Source organism: Ovis canadensis, chromosome X (assembly GCF_042477335.2).
Source record: "Ovis canadensis isolate MfBH-ARS-UI-01 breed Bighorn chromosome X, ARS-UI_OviCan_v2, whole genome shotgun sequence".
NCBI classification, from domain to species: domain Eukaryota; kingdom Metazoa; phylum Chordata; class Mammalia; order Artiodactyla; family Bovidae; genus Ovis; species Ovis canadensis.
This window is the reverse complement of record NC_091727.1, coordinates 53,705,842-53,728,228: the sequence shown is the minus strand read 5'-3', so window position 1 is coordinate 53,728,228 and position 22,387 is coordinate 53,705,842. Positions and strand designations below refer to the sequence as shown.

Genomic DNA, 22,387 nt, shown 5'->3' with positions numbered 1-22,387 from the left:
TGGGATTTTCCAGGCAAGCGTATTGGAGTGGGGTGCCATTGCCTTCTCTGAAATGAGCAGCAGAGAGAATCAACTGTTGAGGAAGACTCAATCAGATGGATAAGATGTTCTATCCTGTGGATGCCAGCCAACTTCAGTTTCTTATCCAATGAACTCCTGAACAAAATGGCCATGGTGGCATGCATGGAATTTAGACACAAGCTCTACAGTATAGACTTTCACCAAGGTGAGTCTGGCTATAGCAACTGTTGAGTACCCAACCTACTGACAGGAAGGGTACACCAAGCCCCACTATTGGAATCATTTCACAGTGGCAACTGATTACAGGCACAGTACAAAATGATAAAAAACCATTTGGACCCCCAACATTATACTGGCAAGAAGCAAACTGGGGAAACTACTCATCTGCAAATATGTGCTTAGTGTTAGTTGCTCAGTCATTCCCAACTCTTTGCAACCCCTTGGACTGCAGCCTACCAGGTTCCTGTGTCCAAGAGATTTTTCAGGCAAGGATACTGGAGTGGGTTGCCATTTCCTTCTCCAGGGGATCTTCCCAATTCAGGGATCGAACCTGGATCTCCTGCACTGCAGGCAGATTCTTTACTGACTGAGCTACAAGGGAAGCCCTTTCATGAAAAAGGAAGGAAAGCACAGAGGGTGGGACCAAGAGTCCAGAAAGCAGAGCCAAGCAAAGCCCAGAAACCCTAGAGAATTATTTCCAGGCCTCGAAACCTAATCCAGGAACTTCCATGTGCCCAGTGGGATTTCACAATTGCTATAGACCAGTGACTCCTTTGTGTCTCCCATTTCCCCTTTTTGAAATGGAATGTCTGTAGCCAATATCCTATGTCTGTTCCATCATTGTATGTTGGGGTGTGTTGGGGACAGATAACTTGTCTCTAAATTTCACAGATCTACCGGTAGTGGGGGAGGGGGGAATAGTACTTAAAGAGTCACACTTAAGGAATACACCAAAGGAGCCCTTCACACCTAGACCTGATTTAGATGAGATTCTGGACTTTCAGACAATGCTCTAATGAATTGAGACTTTTGCAGACCTTGGGAAGGGGTAAATGTATTTTGCATGTGGAAGGGACATAAATTATTGGGGCCTGAGGACAAACTGTAGTAGTCTCCAAGGTGGCTGCCAATGATCCCCACCTCCTGGTATTTACATCCTTGTATAACCCCCTCCCTGAGAGTGTGGCCTAGACCTAATGACTTACTTCTAGTGAGTGGAATATTGTAAAAGTGGTAGGATGTCATTTCTGAGACTAGGTTATAAAGACTGTGACTTCCATCTTGTGTGTGCAATTTTCTCCCCATGTCCCTTCACACTCCTGTCTCATCTCAGTTGATCACCCTGTTGAAATAAGCAGCCATGTTGTGAGTTGGTCTGTGGGAAAGTCCATACAGCAAGGAATTTGAGGATGGCTTCCACCACCAGTTGGCAAGAAACTGAAGCACTTAGTCTAACAGCCCACAAGGAACTAAGTCCTGCCAACAGCCATACACTGAGCTTGGAAGCAGATCATTCCCCAGTCAAGCCTTGGGATGACTGCAGCCCCATCTGACACCTTGATTGTAGCCTGTGAGAGATTCTGAAATAAAAACCCAGCTAAGTTGTGTCCAGATTTCTGATCTACAGGAACTGAGATAAATGTTGTTTTATTTAGGTTTTTTCTTCAGCATTTTTTTAAAATTTATTTTTTACAATGTTGTGTTGGTTTCTGCCATACAGCAATGCGAATCAGCCATAATTATACATATATCCCCTCCCTCTTGAGCCTCCCTCCCCTTCCCTCCCCCTGTCCCACACCTCTAGTTCATCACAGAGCTCCAGGCTGGGTTCCCCATGTTATATAGCAACTTCTCACCAGCTATTTTACACATGGTAATGTACATATGTTGATACTAACATGTTGTTTTAAGCCACTGTTTTTGAAGTAATTTGCAGTAATACATATGCAGTAACTTTGCCGACTAAGGTCTGTCTAGTCAAGGCTATGGTTTCTCCTGTGGTCATGTATGGATGTGAGAGTTGGACTGTGAAGAAGGCTGAGTGCCAAAGAATTGATGCTTTTGAACTGTGGTGTTGGAGAAGACTCTTGAGAGTCCCTTGGACTGCAAGGAGATCCAACCAGTCCATTCTGAAGGAGATCAGCCCTGGGATTTCTTTGGAAGGAATGATGCTAAAGCTGAAACTCCAGTTTGAACCTTTGAACCTACAGCTTGTGTTACATGAGAGCAGGGATCCAAAATAATCAGCCTGCCCCTTGGGAAACAGTGCATAGCTGGGGTTCAGTGTTGCTGTCTACTACTGTTGGCAGGTGGGACCTCAGCAGTGCTGTAGCCAGATTGTCTTTGGTAGGTCGAAGTCCATATGCTTGGCCATCTCATGTGAAGAGTTGACTCATTGGAAAAGACTGATGCTGGGAGGGATTGGGGGCAGGAGGAGAAGGGGACAACAGAGGATGAGATGGCTGGATGGCATCACTGACTCGATGGACATGAGTCTGAGTGAACTCCGAGAGTTGGTGATGGACAGGGAGGCCTGGCGTGCTGCAATTCATGGGGTTGCAAAGAGTCAGACACGACTGAGCGACTGAACTGAACTGAACTGAATAGGGGTTTCCCTGGTGGCTCAGTGGTAAAGAACCCACCTGCCAATGCAGGAGACATAAAAGACACGGGTTCAATCCCTGGCTTGGGAAGATCCCCTGGAGAAGGGCATGGCAACCCATGCCAGTATTCTTGCCTGAAGAATCCCATGGACAGAGGAGCCTGGAGGGCTTACAGTCCATGGGGTCACAAAGAGACACAACTGAAGTGACTTAGCACACATATGCAGTAATACATAATCAATACAGGAAGGCATGGAGGTTATGTACAAGTTCAGCATGTGGACTTCTACCTACCAAAGACAATCTGGCTATAGCACTGCTGAGGTCCCACCTGCCAACAGTAGTAGACAGCAACACTGAACCCCAGCTATGAACTGTTTCCCAGGGGCAGGCTGATTATTTTGGATCCAAGCTGTAGGTTCAAAGATTTAGTGGGAATCCCAGCTGATACTACCTGAGCTAGACACATTCTTTGTGGGGTCTGTTTCCTGTGTATACGACAAAGACTTTGTGAATATCTCACATGTAGCTTGGCACCCAGAAAGGAGTTCACAATGAAGGAGTTCCCTTCCCTTTCCTGGAAGGTGAGTGCCCCAGAGGCAGGGAATGCATTTCTGTCTCCAAATCCCTCTTTTCCCATCATCACAATTTCAGAGCTTCTGGGAAGCATGGTCAGTGTCTATCCCTTCAGGGTCTCAGTGATCATGGACCTCAGACCCCAGGCCCCACTCCTGTGGGATAGCACCCTTACCAAGGAGCTTTATGCACTGCAGAGAACAGAATGAGACTCCAACTGCTGTTCCTGTCTCCTGTCTCCTCTCTTCTGAACCCTGACTGAAAGTGGGAGCAGAGGCCTCAGGCTTGGGCCTTGCCTTCCCTCTAGGAACTCCCAGTACAGGGGACTTGGGGGTGGGAATAGTGTTTCAGGTACCACCTAAAGCACAGTGGGGGCACTACGGAGGGGGAAGGGGTTGGAAAGTCCTTAGTAGAAGTGATGTCTCTTCCCATCCCTGTCACTGCAGACTCAGGAGCCATTCTGAGGGATTTGGCAGCCGCTGTGAAACTGCATCTGTCTGCAAAATGATGTCTCTTCAGAAGAAAATGACTTCGAGATGAAGATACTGTGCTTCCCCAGTGCTCTTTCTCCCCATCTGCCACTCATCTGGAATCCCCCAGGGCAGTCACTCCTTTCTAGGTGAGTCTGGAAAAGGGGGCCACATCTGCACCCAGAGCAAGCTCTCTGGAAGAGGTCATATTTGATCTGTGTTTCACATGATGGGGGCTAGCACCTCTCCTGCAGAGCTCACGGAATGCACATCACTGAGGGATGGGGCAGGGCAGTGCCAAGATGGGAAAGGCTGTCTGGAAACTGGTAAGCCCCTTCCTTTGGAGGCCCTGAGCCTGGGTCGAGTTCTCAAGCAGGGGAACTGGTACAGGTTGTAGGCACTGTTCCTCTCCTGTTAGACCAGGGTCCTGTTATGGGGTCTACCTCCAGGTGGGAGTGGTAGTGAAGTGCTGAGAGACTGAGCCCTTTCCTGTCCCTGTCCCAGCTTTCACATCCCAGTCTCCTCTCAGGTGGTCTCCTCTAACCACTTTTCATGCTCAATTCCATATAAGTGGGCAAACAAAAGACCAAGCTTTCCCCATGGACTGGGATCAAAATGAGCCCAAGTTAGAGGTGTCCACTGGCCCATACCTCCTGTAACTTGCACAGCCCACCATCTCCTGGCTGGAAAACTGGAGGCAGGGCTGAGGCAGATGTCAAATCAAAGCCCCAACCAATCAAAGCTGCTAGAAGGGGGTAGGCTTTCTCAACTCATCACTAGGTTACTATCAACTGGAAATCTTTGAAGGGGAAGAAGAGAAGCAAAATGAACCCACTGAGCATTCAGATGAGAAAAGGCAAGAGTGGCAGTGTTCTGGGTTCCTGGGGTAGGCACCAAAGCCTGCCCATTAGCCTTTAAGCCCTCTGTGCAAGCACACCGAAAGAAAAGCCCTTCCAGAGCCAGGCATGATAGGATGCTGGTGGGCTGGCTTAGTTGGGATAGTGCTCTTGCTTCCTCCTCCATATCCTCCCATCATGGGCGGACTCTGAACACAGTATTAAGGACTACAAAGAGTGGTTCTTAGCCTTTGGAGGGACTAGGATCCCTTTATGAATCTGACACAACGTGGTTTGTCTTCTTGCCAGTATAATAGATGCATGCAAACCCCCATTAAAAACATGTTAACTCCAGTGATGATCTCTGATTTTAGAGCCTTAGTCACACTCATTTTAAAGACTTTGGGGCCCAGGAGGGGAAAAAAAATCTATCCAATATAAAGTCACCATTAATAATCTATATTTAAAAGTGAACTCACCTTGAAATCATTATGCTGTCAAAGAACAGTCACAAGGAATCACATATTGTATGATCCCACTTATATATGTCCACAATAGACAAACCCTTATAGAGTAAGTGGCAGCCTAGGAGTGGGGGACCAGGGGTGAGGGATGATGCATAACGAGTGTAGTTTCTTTCTGGAATGACAAAAATGTTCTAAAACCTTTTGCAGTTATGACTATGCAGCTAGAATATACTGAAAGCCATTGAATTGTATACTTTTGTGAGTGAAACCTGTGTAGTATGTAAAATCTATTATAGTAATGCTGTTTTTTAAAAAGTGAACTTGCTGATTGTAAATGACCTAACTTTAGTCCTCATTCACAGAGGTAGGAAAAACCCTTTAGGGTAGAGAAAAACCAGGGAAGGGCCCCTGAAAGACCCAGCATATGGGTCTGACAGGAAAGCATTCCAAAATGAGATTACATGGGTGTGTGTGTACATGTGTGTGTTAGGGAGCACCGACCCCTGTGCAGTCGAAAATCTGCATGTCACTTTAAAGCCAGTCTTCCATACCATCTGTGGATTTGACACATGGTGTACAGTACAGTAGTGTCAATACATACTTATTGGAAAGAATCTGAGTTTAAGTGGGCCCTCATAGTTCAAACCCACTGTTTAAGGCTCAACCATGTGTCCGTGTGTATCTTAAGGGCAATGATGCATCATGAATGGTTTTAAGGAGGATAGAAACATCCCTTTGAATCACTGAACTGTACATTTAAAACAGGTGAATTTTGTGTGTAAATTATACCTCAGTAAAGCCCTGCCCCCAAACCATACCTCTAGGGGCTCGAAGAGGGTATATAGGAGGGCATAAAGTTGGAGGAGGCTGTGGCAGGAGTTACGTGCCAGGGCCTATCTCTTGGGAGATGGCTAAAACCGGCTTGGGGGTGGAGTCGGGGGAGAATTGGGATGTCTTGCCCATGGTTAAGGAGAACCTGGTAGAACTCGTTTCAGAACTCAGAGTTCCCTGGCTTCAGCCCTTGTGTTCCACCAGCACTGCAGCTCTTCACTGACAGGTGATGGAGACCTTCCGAAGAGAAACGCACTTCAGAAACATGTTTCAAAAAAATGTTGCTAAGGGTTTTATTTCTAACAAGAGGAAAATAATAAAATAAAATTAAAATAGGCTTCAGTTGGAACCAAGTTTCTTGTTTTGCCTTTTTTTTCTTTTGAACAAATTAATTACACACCAACAATCTTCTTTTATTACAACATGAACCCAGGAGGAGGAAAGGAGACAGGGCAGGACATGGAGGGAAGGTCAAGGTGGTAATGAGGACAAGCACCAAAAGCTTTCTTCAGATCTCAGGGAGCCCTCCTCAGCTCCCCAACCAAATTTATTTAAAATAATAAACTGTGAGCACAGCTATGTGAAGTTTCCTCCTCCTGGGTGGAAGTCAGGGGAAGGGAGAAGGAGGTGAGGGGAGGGACGGAGGCAGGAGAAGGGGGGAAGGAGGAGGAAGAGTGAGGGGGGAGGTGAGGTTAGTGTAGCATGGCCTGGCCAGGGCCACAACTGGGGAGAGAAGGGAGAGGAGATTCCCCCAGTCTGCATATGCACTGGCTGTCTCTCTGGAATGGTGCTGGCCCAGCCCCAGCCACCCCCTGCCACCTGCCCATCCATCTATCTGCCTCAGGTGTCTAGGAATGCTGGTTAGAGGCTACCAGGGAGGGGGACTCCAGGGGCCAGCCCCCAGGAGCTGAGGTCTGAACAATACCTTGGAGTCAGAATATAAAAGTCAAGGGACTCAGGGGTGGGCTGGGGTGGTCATCCCCCCTACTCGCCCACCTCCCAAGAAGCAGGCTTGATGGTCAGAAAGAGGATCCTTGAGGCCAAGGGGTCTCTGTTGGGGTCTGTGCTAGGCTCAGCCACTGTCACAACTGTTGCTGAGGCGGCTGCTGTGGGCAGGGCACATGCAGCCGGGGAGTCAAAGTGGGGAAAGGGCCCGAGGAGCCTGAACTGGCCCCTAGTGCAGGCTCCAAGCCATTCTCCTGGGTGCTGGGGCTGTCAGTGGTGGGCAGGGGTGGGGGTGGGCCCTCACCCCCAGTCTCCTCCTCCAGCTCCTCCTCCTCCTGGGCCTCCTCGGCCTCTGGCCCTGAGCTGCATACCCTCTTTGGCTCTAGCTCCTCTCGGGCTGGGTCATCACCCTCCCCACCCCGATCTGCTTTCCGCCGCCGCCGCCTCTCCAGTGCCCGGCCCCGTGCTCGGCTCCCATGGCGCTCTGCCTTCTCCAGCTGTGATCACAACAGGCAAAAAGAGGTGCAGCGCAAGTGGTCAGGCCTGGGCTCCCTGCCTGCTCCACCTGACCTCCTAGCTCTGCACAGGACCTGTCCTCTCCTCACCTCCAGAAGTGTGCGGATCCGCTCCACATCTGGAGGCTGCCCAGCCTGCAGCAGCTGCCAGATGCTCTGGTTCTCATCCAGGGTCACCTCAAGCAAGTCCCCCTCCAACATGAGCTCCTCTAGGGGGGCCCGGGTTGCCTCAGGCAGCTCCAACACAGGGCCAGTCAACCGTGGCAACAGCGAGGACAGCAGCTCCAGGTCTGGGGGGTTGCAGGGACAGGTTGTGTTAGAGGCTACTCCTGGTTATACCTCTGCCCCCTACCCCAACAGAGCTAAGGACCACAGGGATCACTCTGGTGAAATCCACTAACAGCCTACCCACACTTGGACCTACCTCTCTTACCTGAGCCCTCCCCCGGGGCTACCTTCTCAGGACTGGTCATGCTGTCTCCATTCTCTAGCAACCCCTGCACCTGCCAGAGAGATCAAGAAAAGGTAGTGGTAACTGAAGAACCAGATCCTACTGCTGCCCCCCAACTTCAGACTTGGGACCCTCCACCTCCTGGAGAAGGGCAGACACAGGCTGCCAGCATTGAGCATTACAGGGATCTGGAGAGGAGGCAGAATGGGGCAAGAAGGCCAGGCCAAAGGAGACCAAAAGTCAGAGAGCAGGGGTAGTAGGGCTGGAGCCTAAGGGCAAGGGCTAGGAAACAGGAATTTAAGGGTGAAAGAGCTGGGCTGCACAGCTCACCTTAGGCATATCCTTGCCACTGCCTTCTCTGAGAGGGTCAGAGGCGGGGGCTGAAGGGTAGGTAGGGGGCTCCTCGGGCCTGGGTTCAGCCTGCAGCCGCTGGCGAAGCTCAGCCAGCCGTCCCAACAGAGCAGTCACATCCTCAGAGGCCAGAGCCTGCCTTGCACGGCCTTGCCAGCTGATGGCCCTCTCTGTGAGGCACTGCAGGGCCTCACCCTCAGGCAGCCGCACAGGCAGTCTCTGCAGCGCTACCAGCAGTGCCAAGATGGTCTCCAGGCGTGGGCGCCGTGAGCGCATGCACAGCGGACACAAGAATTTGGTGTCCCACTCCCACCAGGCCAGCAGTGGGGATGGGGTGGGACTGGGCCTTGGGGAACTGAGGAGGCGGGGTACCGACACACATCGCCCATGGAACCAGTCCTGACACAGGTCACACTGCAGAGCTCCCACCCCGGCTGGCACCTGCCCACACACACAGATGGAGGTTGCAGAGGAAGCTGTGGTCGATGATGCCAGTGGACTGGGTTTGGTGGAGTTGGTGCGACGTAGCTGCAGGATTCCCTCCTTCTCTTTCTGTTCCCCCTCCTTGAAGGCCACGATCTGCCGTGCCCAGGACAGGGGAGGAGAGGTCAGCACCCCAACCCTCCTTCTCTGGCACCATGAACACCCCACTCCCAAACCAAGAGAACTGACATACAGGGAGCAAGCGGTCTGCCCATGGTCACCAGGCTCAGACACTATCATTGCCAGACTCTTCTCCCCATCTGGGCCTAAGCTCCTTACCACAGAGCCTGGGTCCCTGAGGTCCTGCGCAGATAGCCCCAGCAGCTCTGTGTCAGATTTGTACAACCCCAGCTCCTTCTCCATCCAACGGCTGCGCTTGGTGCTGTCTGAGCCGGCGTCTGCACACGGGCAGAGCACCTGAGGCAGGCAGGCAGAGAGGGAATGTCTGGGGTTCCCATCCTTCCCATACCCAAAGCCCCCAAACCCACGTTCTCACATGAGCTGTCTCACATCTGGGTCAGAGGCAGGAGAGGCTGTGGGTCAGGTCCCAGGCCTCACCTCCAGCAGAGTGTAGCAAGAATTCTTCTTGAGGAAGGTCTTGGAGGCCTTCTCCCTCCAGGAGTGCGCTGTCAGTACCTGCAGCTCTAGCTGTCTCAGTTCCTCCAACCCCACAGGTAGGTCCCGGCCCACAGCCACCAGACCCTCCAAGTCATCCAGGCAGGGGTAGTGATCACCATTCTGGGACAGGGCAAGAGAAAGCTCAATTCCACTCGCCAACATCTACTGATGCTACTCTGACCCTGGTCCTGAATTGGGAAGATGGACTGGACTCACAGTCTTAAGCCAGAAGAAAACAGACTCATCCTAAGGAAGGTACGCCAACCTGGCTCTCTCCTCCAACTGGTACATCCACTGGCTCAGCCTCCAGATAGCCAGGCAGTCCCCAGGACCACCAGCCCAGTTACATGGTTGTGGTTGGCCTCTTTTAGCCTCCCTGCCCCTACCATTCTCATCTTAACCAGCATCCTATCTTCCCTCAGGCCAGCCTCGCAACCCTTCTTCACACTGCTCACCAAGCACGTTTTGCCTCCTCACAATGTGCTATGCCCCCTTCCTTGCTCTAGCCAGCCCAACTCAACCCAGAACAACACAGTGTATGACATCTCTCGCATCTGGACTGAAGATCTGAGGTGAAGGGTGGGTGGGGCAACAGGGTCCTCACTTGGATCTCGTCCACATCAGCAATCCAAGCCCGGGCCTTAGCAAGAGCCTCCTTGAGAGCCTGGATGTTGGGCAGGTGAACAGGGATGTTTTCTGCCTCATGAATTATGGCCTCAAGCGTGGCTGGTGGATGCTTCTGCCTAAAGGTAGGGAAAAAAGAGGCCTCAGTTTGGGATGGTCTCCGTGACCAGAAGCCCAGCCTGACTTTTGGGTATAGCAGTATGAGCCCCTGTGGCTGCCACTTGGGCCTACTTGCTTGTATTCTGCCTACAAGCGGCTGTCAGTCTCTGCTTGTTCCAGATTGTACGCACCAAAACTTCTGCCGTATCCCCATGCTGTTTGTCCACCAGTCTGTCCGCCTGCTGGCAGTGCCCACACACACAGTATTAATCTGGGAATTGCAGTTTGTCAGACTGTCCCATGTGTGGGGTCTTTCTACTGACAGGTGTTCATCTGCTTGTTGGTACTTCTCATGAGTGTGTGCACACGTCAGCCTGTGTAGCTAGTACTCTATATAGCTCTGCATTTGTCCATCTGTTTCTCCATAAGACTATCTCTGCCTCTACATGTAATACAGAGTTAAACAAAAGAGGGAGGGTAGGCTTAGTCAATCCACCAGTATAGGAGTCTGGTGCCCAAGGCCGCCCATGGGAATCATCTTCAGCTTCTCTGCTAAACTCTGAAGGATGCAGTAGAGCAGGGAGGGGAAGAAGCTGGACCTACCTGGCCTCCAGGCAGAGATGGGCCTTCTCCTCCCACCGTTCGGCAATGGTCAGTAGCTCCTGCAGTTCGGCTTGGGCCTTGTCCACAGCAGGGCTAGGGGCTACACTGGCACCTGCTACCAACAGTCCCCGCATGACAGCCAGGGTGCCTCTTCGGGCTGAGGGGGCCAGTGTGCGTTTAACCTCATCCAGCCATTGTGCCTGTTCCACCTGCCGCTGGAGCTGCTGGGCTTCAGGTACCTCCACTCCGAGCTGCCGCCCTCTCTCCAGCAGGGACTGCAGGAGCCCTGGACTGGACGGCAATGAGGCCAGAGCCTCACAGGCCTCAGCTTGGTAGGCTTCCACCTGTTCCAGAATACCCTACCAGGACACAAACAAAAAACAAACTCCTCAGCAGAGCCCACACAGAGGTCCCACATACCTCTGCCCTACTTACCTTCTTACCCTTCAGTATTTGGGAAGAGAACCTAGCATGGTCTAGGCACTCTCCCTTCGCCAGGCCCTAAGCAGTGGTTCCTAATACTCACTGCCCACTACATACCCTAGGACATTTGTTAAAACACAGATCTCTGGGTCCACTCCTTGAGATTCTTAATAGGGATTGGTCAGGAGTCTAAAGGGTTTCCCTAAAGGTAAAGAATCTGCCTGCAATGCAGGAGACCTGGGTTTGATCCCTGGGTTGGGAAGATCCCCTGGAGGAGGGCATGGCAACCGCAACCCAGTCCAGTACTTTTGACTGGAGAATTCTATGGATAGAGGAGCCTGGCGGGCTACAGTCCATAGGGCTGCACAGGTTGCTTGGCCTTCTCACAATCTCTACACTCACACTGGTGTCCACTGCTCTTTCCATCCTATTTCTGTACCTTGTTGAACTTTACTCAGCTTTCCAGGCCCACAAACACCCTTATTACTTCCTTTCACCTCTTCTACCTTGAAGAGGAAACCTTTCCTTGACTACACATCCTGTATCTGTACCCTTGCCACTTGCGCCTCAAATCCCATTTCTAACAGGCAGTTTGCTAAACCCTTTGCCTCCTACCTCTATTACTCACAGGTGCATCCTGTCCTGGCCTGCTGCTCAGGTCCCCCTCCCTCTCCCCCAAACCCTAAGCAGCACCCCAAGTTCACCCCTCCTCACCTTGACATCCCCAATCTGGTGCATGGCACAAGGCAAGTTGTTCATCTGGTCCAGAAAGGCCCGGAGCTCAGCAAGGGTCATCTGCAGACCAGTCATCCTGTGGGGGCTATAGAGTTTCACATGTAGGGTTTCAAGTCCAACCCAGTCCCCTCCCTCCATCTCTGTACTAAGGCCCAACACCTTTCCTCACACATGCCCACCTTGACCTCTCATACGTCACAGTTCCCTGCAAATGCCCAGGTTAGAGAGAGAGTTTTAAGATACATGCATGTTCATATGATGAGGGGAAAGAATTAGAAGAGAGGAATATAGGATTTATTTGATGGGGAAAGCTTAGAAATTGATGGCAACAGAAGCTGGACAATTATAATCCATATTCTACTGTGAAGTCAGATTAAGTGTATGCTTCTGTGTCCTTTTCTTATTCCTAAACCTCCAACAACTCCTGACCTCAGCCTGTCTGAAATCAGTACCTTCAGATACTGATAAAAAGACAATCCTAGCTTTCTTCGAACTGAGGTACGCCCCTCCGTTCTAGCTGCCTGGCCTCCTTGCCTCCCCAGTTCCTCCAATGGCAGTGCTTGTCAGCTTCCTGTTGATGTCACCTGCTAATGGTACTCAGAGTTCACCACCACCCCCCACCAAAAGTCCTTTTCCTAAGGTACTCATTCCTCAGCAGGCTATCTGTGCCCAATGCCTCACGCTGCCATACCCAGCTTCCTGGCCGCTGACCAGCCCCAGAGCCCGGGACACGCAAGCCTCTGCCTCACTCAGGCAGTTCTTTAGTCGCTGCAGCAGCTCACTGTTAGGAAACCTCCGCTCACGGGCCTCTGACTCTAGTGCCCTCAGCTCTTCAAGGCCTGGAGAGAGAATAAGAGCAGCAAGGAGTAGGCAGTATTGAGTAAAGGCAGAGGAAGGGGGTGGAGGGTACAGAAGAAAAGGGAATAGAACTTGCCTGTGGAGTCCCTCCGTCCCCCCATCACTCACTGCGCTTCCGCCCATCCTCCACCTCCAGGGCCACTCGCACTTTGTTGGCCCACGTGTCAAAGGACTCAGCCCGGACCTTCAGCTTATGGAGCATGGCAGGGAGCTCATCCAAGGTGTACCGATACCTACGGGAAGAGGGCAGGGAAGAGCACATCTGGCCCAGTTCTACATCCCCCTCCTCAGCCCACTTCCCCCAGGTAAGCCCCCTGCTCACCTCAAGTATTGCCGGCTACTGGAGCACTTGCAGAGATCATTGATGTGGGAAAGGCAGACAAGGCCATCAGGGCAGTCATAGCAGGCCAGGGCTGACAGAAAGCACGTGGTCTTGCACTTGATGCACTGGCGTTCATCATCCGGGAGCAGCTCGAAAGCTTCTCGCTCAGCTTCGGTGATGCCCTGGGGGTGTTCATTATATAGAAGCAGAACAGGGCTGCAGAAACCCCTAACTCAGCCACCACTGAACTCCACGTTAAAGTCTCAAATCTGTGCTAGGAGCTATGAAGGAGACAAAACTCCACAGATCACACTGCCTCTGTGAAGTCCAGACTCTCAAAGCTGGGTAATCAGATGAAGCAAGGTAAGATCAATGTAGGTTGAGAGGAAGAAAAACCAGGTTAAGTTTCAGATTAGCAGAAAGGGCCTTAGGGGTGAGAGAAGGTGAGGAAAACGTGGACCAAGGCACCAGAGAGATGGCAATATGTGGAAGTGGCCAAGACAAGTGTCAGGTACTGGGGAATAATGCTAGCTTCCAGGCACTCAGTGCCCACTGTGCTCTAGGCACTGTGCTGGCTGCTTTAGCAGCACACTGCATACACATCTATAACTTAAGAGAAATAAACTATGTGCTTGTATCCAGTGTTTAAAGTTCCAAACCTAAGCCAATGACTTTATCTGTTGATTACATGAAGAAAAAGCAATCCACTCCAAAACTGGAGGAAAAGCCAGCTATCTTGGAGTAACTGAAAGACAATATAATGCTATACATTATGGGCAACTGGGGATTTTAGAGAGAAATTTTGATTCTAATAGTTTTTGTCTTCTGTACTGACCTAACTTCTGTGTAAGTCCATTGCACATTACAAATCCCACCCTGCCACAAATGTGCTCTGCACATTACAAATCCTGCTCATATGAGTCCATTGCACATTACAAATCTAGCTGTGTTGATATAGAGTAAATTATTTAAATCTCTCTGGGTTTCAGTTTCCCTATTTTGTAAAGTGGAGACTATAGTACTATCCTCATTGGGTTGGGATTAACAAAGGTAAAGTCACTAAGGACATAGAAAAGTATCTTAGCACTTAGACTAGTGGAACCACAAAAGGCCCTCAACAGTCAAAGTAACCCTGAGAAAGAAAAACAAAGCTGGAGGTATCAAGTTTCTTGATTTCAAACTATATCACAAAGCTGTAGTAATCAAAACAGTATGGTAATGACATAAAAATAGACACATAAACCAATGGTAAGCCCCAAAACAAACTCTCATACATAGACTCAACTAATATTTGACAAGGGAGTCAAGAATACTCAGTGGGGAAAAGATAGTCTCTTCAATAAATGGTGCTGGGAAAACTGGATAATCACATGTAGAAAAATGAAACGACCTTTATCTTCTATCACTCATGAAAATTAACTTGAAATAGATTAAAAACTTAAACCTAAGAACTGAAACCATAAAACTCCTAGAAGAAAATATAGGGAAAATGTTCCTGGACATTGGTGTGGGCAATGATTTCTTGTACATGGTATCTTTGAAAAGCACAAGCAACAAAAGCAAAAATAAATAAGTGGAACTATATCAAACTAAAAAGCATCTGCACAGCAAAAGAAATCATCAACAAAATGAAAAGGCAACCCGTGGAATGGGAGAAAATATTTGCAAACTGTCTATCTGATAAACGGTTAACATCCAAAGTATATAAAGGACTCATACAACTCAACAGCAAAACCCCAAACACCCGAATAAGAACTGGGCAGAGGACCTGAAAAGATGTTTTTCCAAAGAAGATATACAAATGGCTAATAGGTACATGAAAAAATGTACATCACTAACCATCAGGAAAATGCAAATCAAAACCATAATATTCCCTCCCACCTGTCAGAATGGCTTATCATCAAAAAGAAAAGAGATACATGTTGGAGAGAAGGTGAAGACAAGGGAAACTTTGTACACTGTGGTAGGGATGCAAACTGGTTACAGCGACTTTGGAAAACAATATGAAGGTTTCTCAAAAAATTAAAAATAGAATTAACCATATGATCTAGCAATCCCTCTTCCGGGTATACTCCAAAGGAAATGAAACTAGGATCTCAAAAAGGTATCTGAACTTGTTCACTACAGCATTATTCACAATAGCCAAGATACGGAAATAACCTAAGAGTCCATAAATGGATGAATGGATAAAGATGATGTGGTGTATGTATGTGTATATGTACATATACATATAATGGAATATGCATTACTCAGCCATATGGAAGACAGCAATCTTGCCATTTGTGACAACACAGATGGACCTTGAGGGCATTATACTGAGTTAAACAAATCAGAGAAAAAAGACAAATATCACAGAGTATCACTTATATATGGAATCTAAAAAAGTCAAACTCCTAAAAACAGAGTAGGAGGAGTTCCCTGGTGGCCTAGTGGTTAGAATTCCAGGTTTTCACTGCCATGCCCTGGGTTCAACCCCTGGTGGGGGGACTGAGATCCTGCAAGCCGGCTTGCAGCATGGCCAAACAAAACAAAAAAGAAACAGAGTAGAATGGTGGTGGCCAAGGGCTAGGGAGGTCGGAATATAGGAAGATGCTGGTCAAAGGACACAAACTTCCAGTTAGAAAATAAATAGATTTGGGGAAGTCTAATGTATAACATGACTATAGGAAGGGGAACAATAGGCACTCAACAAATATTTACTGATATTAGCTAATTTTCAGATAAAGACACGTATTTCACAGGCCTATCTCAAAGTCTTAGAGAGAGTAACTTGCACAAAGTGAGAATCTGACTACAGCCTATTTTGAATCTGAAGCTAGAGAATGCTGCTCTTAGGGTGAAGCCCCTAGCTATTCTTGGATCACGGACTCCTTAGAGAACTGGATGTAAGCTATGAGCCCTCTTGCTAAAAAAGGACTCAAACATATACACAAACATACACACACACACACACACACACAATCTTTTACAGAATTTGAGCCCTCTTGCTAAAAAAGGACTCAAACACACAGACACACACACATACAATCTTTTACAGAATTTTGAGACTAGGGGTTCCAGAATTCTTCTCCTAGGTAAGGGCCAAATGTAGAGAATTCTGAGTGTTAGTATGGGAACATCTACTTTTCCCACCTTACTTTGGCTCCTTCCTGTAGCCTAGCATAGTCCCAAAGTCATCATTTAATAACAGCACTGAACAGAGAGAAAAAATGATGCCTAAAAAAGCCCATCAACTAATACCACAGACTGATAGGCCCCAGACTTCCAACACTTACCAAAGCTGCAATTCTTATAGCCCATACTCATAGGGAAGTTATAAATGAGCTTTAAAATAAGACAATATTAGCCTAAATTTCCTTATTTTAAGAAAAGGGATCCAGCATGGGATTCCTCAATACCAGCATTCTTTTGTCATCCTATGGAGCACTCTCACTAAATCAATTCCCTAACTGAGCAAGTTTGGAGCTTTAAGAAGGCAGCTAAACTACATGAACAGCAGTCCCACTCACCTTCAAACAAAACTGATAAGTTATAAGCAATCTATCTGCCTTCTACTCAGTAACACCCAATCTGAACTGCTAAACCATTTGAATTGCAATAAAATGGCATTTCTTAATATCCCATATTTCAATTATTTTGTTCATATTATTAATAATGGCAGCTGCTACACTGAAAGTGCAGTAATAGATGCTTTGACATAAATCACCTTACTCAAGCTTTACAACCACCTTGCAAGTTAGGTATTTATTCCCATTTTATAGAGTGGGAGGTAACCTGAAAAGGTTGTCCAGCTTACCAGCAAGTGGGGGTTTCGTTATGTAAGTTGGTCTTATTGTGTTATTTAAATAATCATGAATAGCAGCTATACCAGCACCTGCTATGGGTCACTTACTTAACATCTTCAAAGAAAAGAAAGTGAAAGTAAAGTCGCTCAGTCATGTCCGACTCTTTGCGACACCATAGACTATAACCTACCAGGCTCCTCCATCCATGGAATTTTCCAGGCAAGAGTACTAGAGTGGGTTGCCATTTCCTTCTCCAGGGGATCTTCCTGACCCAGGGATCGAACCTGGGTCTCCCTCATTGCAGAAAGACACTTCAACATCTGAGCCATTTGGGAAGCCCACTTAACATCTTAAATCCACTCAACTATCCAAAAAGATAAGCACTATTATAATTCCATTCTTTTTCAGAGGGGGATGCTGATGCTCAGTCAAGTAAATTAACTTGCCAACAGTTATTAGTAAATGGCAAAGAATGGAATGTAGTTTCCAACTTAGATGTGTCTAGTTCTTTTCAGTACTTTCCAAGAATGGTGCCTACTCCTATTTCTTCCACTCCCTATCTCTGCCAGACTAGGGTACCCAATCCTGTGCACTCTCCCCACCACCCACCTTCTCCAACAGGGCCTTTCGTAGACGCCGCTCCTCCTGCACCATGATGAACATCTCCTTATGCACAGCTGCTGCTAGGTTCAGGTCCAGCTTCTCTGGACAAGCAGCCATCTTGCAGATGAGCTCCTCATGGGAGAAGACACAATATCTTCGGAGTCGGCGGTAGTGCTCAATGCACTGGCGCCCAGCTGGCAGCTGTGGTCAGGTTCAAGGTTGAGTATAGCCAAGTCTGGAGGCAATGGTGCCTCAGCTTCCCTACCACCCTCCTGCTTCTCCTTGCCACCCGTCATCACACTCCAGACTCACCCAGTCAGCAGTGCAAAAGTTGACAGCCTCGGCAAAGTTGTAGCCTTGGTTAAAGCCACTGTGGTAAGCACGAGGGAAGGTAATGACGAATTCTCCTGCACACTGGTTTGTGCGGACAACCTGAGGAAGAAAAGCCAAGATCGCTGAGATAAAAGTTTTCCATAGTCTACAGAAACCTCATCTAAGTGCAGAGTCCTCAAAGAGAGGAAGGAAAGTCTCAGGGAACAGTCTGACAACAGATTCCCAGACACTCCAACTCCAACAGAGAGGACCACTGGTCTCCGTTCTCAAGGTTTTGATTTGTGACAACTGGAAATATTGTAAAGTAATTAGCCTCCAATTAAATTAATTTTAAAAAAGAGAATTTGAGTCAAAAGCAGGAAATATACCAAAATATTTCAACTTAATAATTTTTATAAAAATTCAAAATATTACTTTCCATTAAGCTGGCCATTCCTTTCTCAGTAACAATTTTTGTTACCAGTCATGTAAGCAGTTTCACACCAAGTGGTTCTACAAGATCTGCTATAAAATCAGCAGGCCCTGCCATTTCTCCATTTCCTACAGCCATTGGTTTTCACCTCTTCTGATTATTTTGGCATTCACCTTAACAATTCTAAATATCACGCCTCAAGACTATATTAAAAATAGCCTTCTATTTCTCAATCTGCTTAGTTTTCTATGCATGTATTAGTAATTTAATCCCAACCTTTTTGACAAATGTAAAACTATCACTTTTCACCTTTTGTAGCAATCTCTCATAGAGCCTTATGATCTGTTACAATTGGGACCAGCTGCCCTCCCTGGATTTTCACTCTCCCATGACAGATTCTTGTTTCCTAGATCCCATGTCTTCCTCTTTCTTGGTCTGTTCCTTTGCTGTGCTTAATTAAGCACATCATCCAACAGCTTCCTGAGAAACAGTGGGAAGAATTTAGAAAAATATCCCTATTCTACCCTCACACTTGATAATTTGACTGCACATATAAAATTCTAAGTTGAAAACCATTTTGAAGGCATGTTTCTAGTGTTCTGGATTCCAATGTTGCTTTTGAAAGTCTGAAGCCATTCTGATTTGTAATGCTTTGAATGAAACCAGTTTTCTCTCAGAAAGCTTGTTACGAGTTTTCTGGTCCCAGTGTTTGATATGAAAATTCACCAGATATACCCTGGTGTGGATCTATTCTCATTCATGTACTGGGTAGGCCCTTTGATTCTGGAAACTCTTGTAGTTGAGGGAAATTTTCTTAAACACTTTCACTAATAATTTGATCCTTTCAGTTTTCATTTATTCTCTTTTCAGAGAGAATTATTGAATATTGAACTACCAGAAGAAAATTCTCTGATTTTCTCTAGCTTTTTCTACCTTTAACTTTTTATTCTATTTTCTGGGAGATATCCTTGACTGTTTATCTTCTATGCTTTTTCTTTAGTTTTCCACTTTTGTTATCATTAATTTTAATTTCCAAGAGCTCTTTTCTGTTCTTAGCATGTTCTTTTAAAATAGCATCTTGTTCTTATTTTACATTTGCAACATATGCTCATCTCTGAAAGTTTTAATGAGGTTTCTTTTCCTTTTCTTTTTGAAGTTTACTTCTCCCAGCCTAGCCTCTGTTCAAACTGTTTTTTTATCATTTGGTTCTACTTTGTTCTAGAGTTTTCTCGGTTATCTACTTATATTCAAAAGTAAGAAAGGAAAAGACTGAATAGAAGTTCTGAGTACTGAGATGAAGTCTGTCAACTGTGAGCTTCACTGTAGGGTAAAGCCACTTAGTTTGGGAAATTCTAGGTCTTTCCTTTTGAGCCAGTTAAGAGTCCCCAGAGAAAACTCTCCCATTTTCTGTGCCTGAAAAAAAAAGGTCTGGCTACCAGTGTTCTAAGAGTCATGTGGAGGAGGATGGCTGGGAACCTCAACATTCAGTAAGTATACAATGAATTCTAGTAGTTTCACTATACCTCAACTGTACCTAAAAGACCTCAATCCAGAGATCAATTTCAAAAGTACACCTCACAACCTTTTGCTAGTGAGGGAGGGTCACATTTCCCACTACCTAGTGTGGGTGAGGTTCCCACAGCTTTCAGATTGATTCTCAGATGTTCCAGGTACTGACTTAAGTTTCAGTTTTCTTGTTTCTTAGTTTCAAGAATTTTTTCATTGTCTCTTTTCTTGTTTTCCCCATCATTGTGATTTTTTTTACCTTAAAAAAAATCCGTTTGTGTCATTTTAGTGAAGTTTCAATAAGGAATGGAAGTAGCCATGTGTATGTTTAGTTTGCCACCATTACCAAGAAGTCTTACAAAGTTTTTTAAGATGAACATTTAACGCTGATGAAGACACAGTGAAATAAGTACAGTGCAGGTATGGGGTCCAATAACTTCTCTAGAAAGCAAAATTGCCAATATATACTAAGAACCTAAAAGGTTTATACCCTTCAACACAACAATTCCTCTGCTAAGATTCTAGATTATGTGGAGAGAATCAGCATTGAATCTCCAAATTTATTCAGGTCATGTATCAGCTCCCACCTCCAATACATTTTCTTTTCAAATCTACTCCTACTTAGAGACAATATCAGTATTTACTGCTTGTACTACTGCACTCGCCCCCATTATCAATCAGAATTGTCTTCCCCAACCAAAATGCAAAACTGATGATGTAATGTCCCTGCTGAGAACCCCTCACTCAAATCCTCATATCTACATGATAAAGCCATGGCCCCAACAGACAAACTCTTACTCTTCCTTCAAAGTGTCACCATTTCTACAAATACTTTCCTGACCCCTCCCTCAACTTCCTAATGACCCAGTCTGTTGTTCTTCTGTAACACCTCTAATAATATTTTATTCCAGTTGTTTACTCATCTCTGTCCTCTACTTAACTGCACACGACCAAAGGCAGGGATTGGTTTATTTGCTTTCAGGGTGTTGACCAGAGGCCTTGCACACAGGGAGTTCTAGCAATATCTGTTGAATATCTAGTCCCAGCCTTGATTTTATAGATGTGAAAACTGAGTCCTAGAAAAGCCTCAAGTAGCAGAGCCAGAAATAAAACCTAATGCTCCTGCACCCTCATTTTCCCAATGTCACTTTACTATTTCCTTCCTATATAGTTTTTTTTAAAAAGCTTTCCTCACATTCTGCAGCTGTTAAAAAAAATGACCCCAAAGTCCATCAACTGGTGAATAGACAAAATTTAGTATATCCATACAATATAATATTAGTCCACCTTAAAAAGGAAGTTCTGAAACAAGCTCCAACACAGATGAACCTCAAAAACATTATGCTAAATGAAAAGCCAGATATACAAAGACCACATATTATTCCATTTATATGAACTGTCTAGAAAAAGCAAATTTTTAGAGTCAGTCAATTAGTGGTTGCTTGAGACTAGGGGTTGGAATGGAGAGTGACCGCAAAAGGGTACACAGGATCCTTTCGGGGTGATGGAAATGTTTTAAAACTGGATTATAGTAATGGTAGCACAACTTTGTAAATTCACTGAATCGTGCATTTAAAATGCATGATTTTTATGGTATGTAAATTATACTGCAATAAAGTTGTTTTTCAAAAAAGATGGTATAAATAGTTCATGGTGAGGAAGCAAAAATCATTCTAAACCAGCACTGTCCAACAGAAATATGCCAGCCACATACATACTTTTCAAATTCTCTAATAGCCACATTAAAAAAGTAAAATTAACTTTAATATATTTTATTTAACATATCCACAATATCATTTTAAAGTATAACTGGTATACAGAAGTATTGGTGAGATATTTTAAACTGTTTCATATTACACCTTGAAATCCAACATGTGCTTTATACTTTAAATACATTTCAGTTATGACTAATCATGTTTCAAGTGCTCAACAGCCACATGTGGCTAGTGGCTATCAAGCTGAACAATGCCATTCTAGATGATCAAACTTAACAAAAGAGATTATAAAAATCCATACACTAATTACTGTTATGTCAAAATTTACATAAAAAACAGGTGGAAACAACAAAATGTGGAGGAAAATAGAGGTGACCTTTGTATTTCCTTTTTTTTTTTGAAGGGGGGTGCAGTTTCTTTTATAATAAAAATACTTATACTATATATCTTTTATCAAAAAAAGAAATGGCCTTCTCTCACCAAAGGGGAAGATGGGTAAGGTGGTGGCAGGTAGGAGTGGGGGCAGTCAAAGACGGCTGAGGGAGCTCCAGCTGGCTAAATTGCAGTTTGCCAACATGTGAATATGAAAAATCAGATGTCGTGGATGGAGGGGATACTGCCAAGTCTAAAGAGCCTGGAGATGCCGGGAACTACCTATAGGAGTGGCAGGGCAGACAGAGGGTGAGGTGGTGAGACAAGAGCTGGCCAGAGAAGCTGGGGAGCCATGAGCAGGAGAAATGCTGTGGAGGTGGATGCAAAGAGCACATGTTTAAGAGTCTGTGATAAGACTTTTTTAAACGAGAGCCAAGAATTGAATAGCTATATATTATATATATATGCATGCATTTTAGCTGTCTGAATCCTTAAGCAGAATCCTCTCCTACTCTTACAATTCTTGACACTGTGGGAAAGAAAGGATGCTGTGAATCAGGAAGTAGCCTGAGGAAAGGTCAGACTCAATGTCTACTTGCGAAGAGCATAACTTGAAGGGCCCTTGATCATTTCCATACCTTGAGCCCAGTCATTTTCAAATGGGGTGATGCAGAGAGGGAAAATATAACCCCCTACCACCTCCCTCAAGTGGAGGAAGGTGACCTAAACTGTTGCAGAATTCATTTCCTCTAATTCCCTAGGTATCTCAATCCTTAGTTAAGTACCACTAAAATGTGTAAAAGTATTACTTGCAGGTTATATAGTATAGT

At 46.2% G+C, this 22,387-nt stretch overlaps 1 protein-coding gene and 1 long non-coding RNA gene across 12 annotated transcripts in view; one reads left to right on the top strand and one right to left on the bottom strand.

The window, feature by feature from the left end:
- LOC138931020 (uncharacterized) overlaps nt 1-6,157 on the top strand; it is a 74,514-nt gene extending 68,357 nt beyond the window's left edge. The window contains exons 3-4 of one of the 2 annotated variants that reach the window (XR_011446325.1): nt 3,647-3,819; nt 5,969-6,157. This is a non-coding gene — a long non-coding RNA (uncharacterized lncRNA). Of the gene's footprint in view, nt 1-3,646; nt 3,820-5,956 lie in introns of both variants that reach the window. The other variant, XR_011446327.1, reaches the window with a different exon arrangement.
- KDM5C (lysine demethylase 5C) overlaps nt 6,073-22,387 on the bottom strand; it is a 31,101-nt gene continuing 14,786 nt past the window's right edge. For 4 of the 10 annotated variants that reach the window (XM_070291638.1, XM_070291646.1, XM_070291639.1 and 1 more), the window contains 14 exons: nt 17,532-17,651; nt 17,226-17,420; nt 12,832-13,013; nt 12,618-12,742; nt 12,343-12,490; nt 11,631-11,736; nt 10,494-10,852; nt 9,772-9,910; nt 9,108-9,287; nt 8,829-8,966; nt 8,046-8,645; nt 7,689-7,767; nt 7,355-7,554; nt 6,073-7,246 (listed from right to left, as the gene is read on the bottom strand). In XM_070291638.1, the coding sequence (XP_070147739.1) occupies nt 6,887-7,246; nt 7,355-7,554; nt 7,689-7,767; nt 8,046-8,645; nt 8,829-8,966; nt 9,108-9,287; nt 9,772-9,910; nt 10,494-10,852; nt 11,631-11,736; nt 12,343-12,490; nt 12,618-12,742; nt 12,832-13,013; nt 17,226-17,420; nt 17,532-17,651 (2,931 nt within the window). In that variant the 3' untranslated portion in view covers nt 6,073-6,886. The remainder of the gene's footprint in view (nt 7,247-7,354; nt 7,555-7,688; nt 7,768-8,045; nt 8,646-8,828; nt 8,967-9,107; nt 9,288-9,771; nt 9,911-10,493; nt 10,853-11,630; nt 11,737-12,342; nt 12,491-12,617; nt 12,743-12,831; nt 13,014-17,225; nt 17,421-17,531; nt 17,652-22,387) is intronic. The other 6 variants (XM_070291641.1, XM_070291642.1, XM_070291645.1 and 3 more) reach the window with 4 other exon arrangements.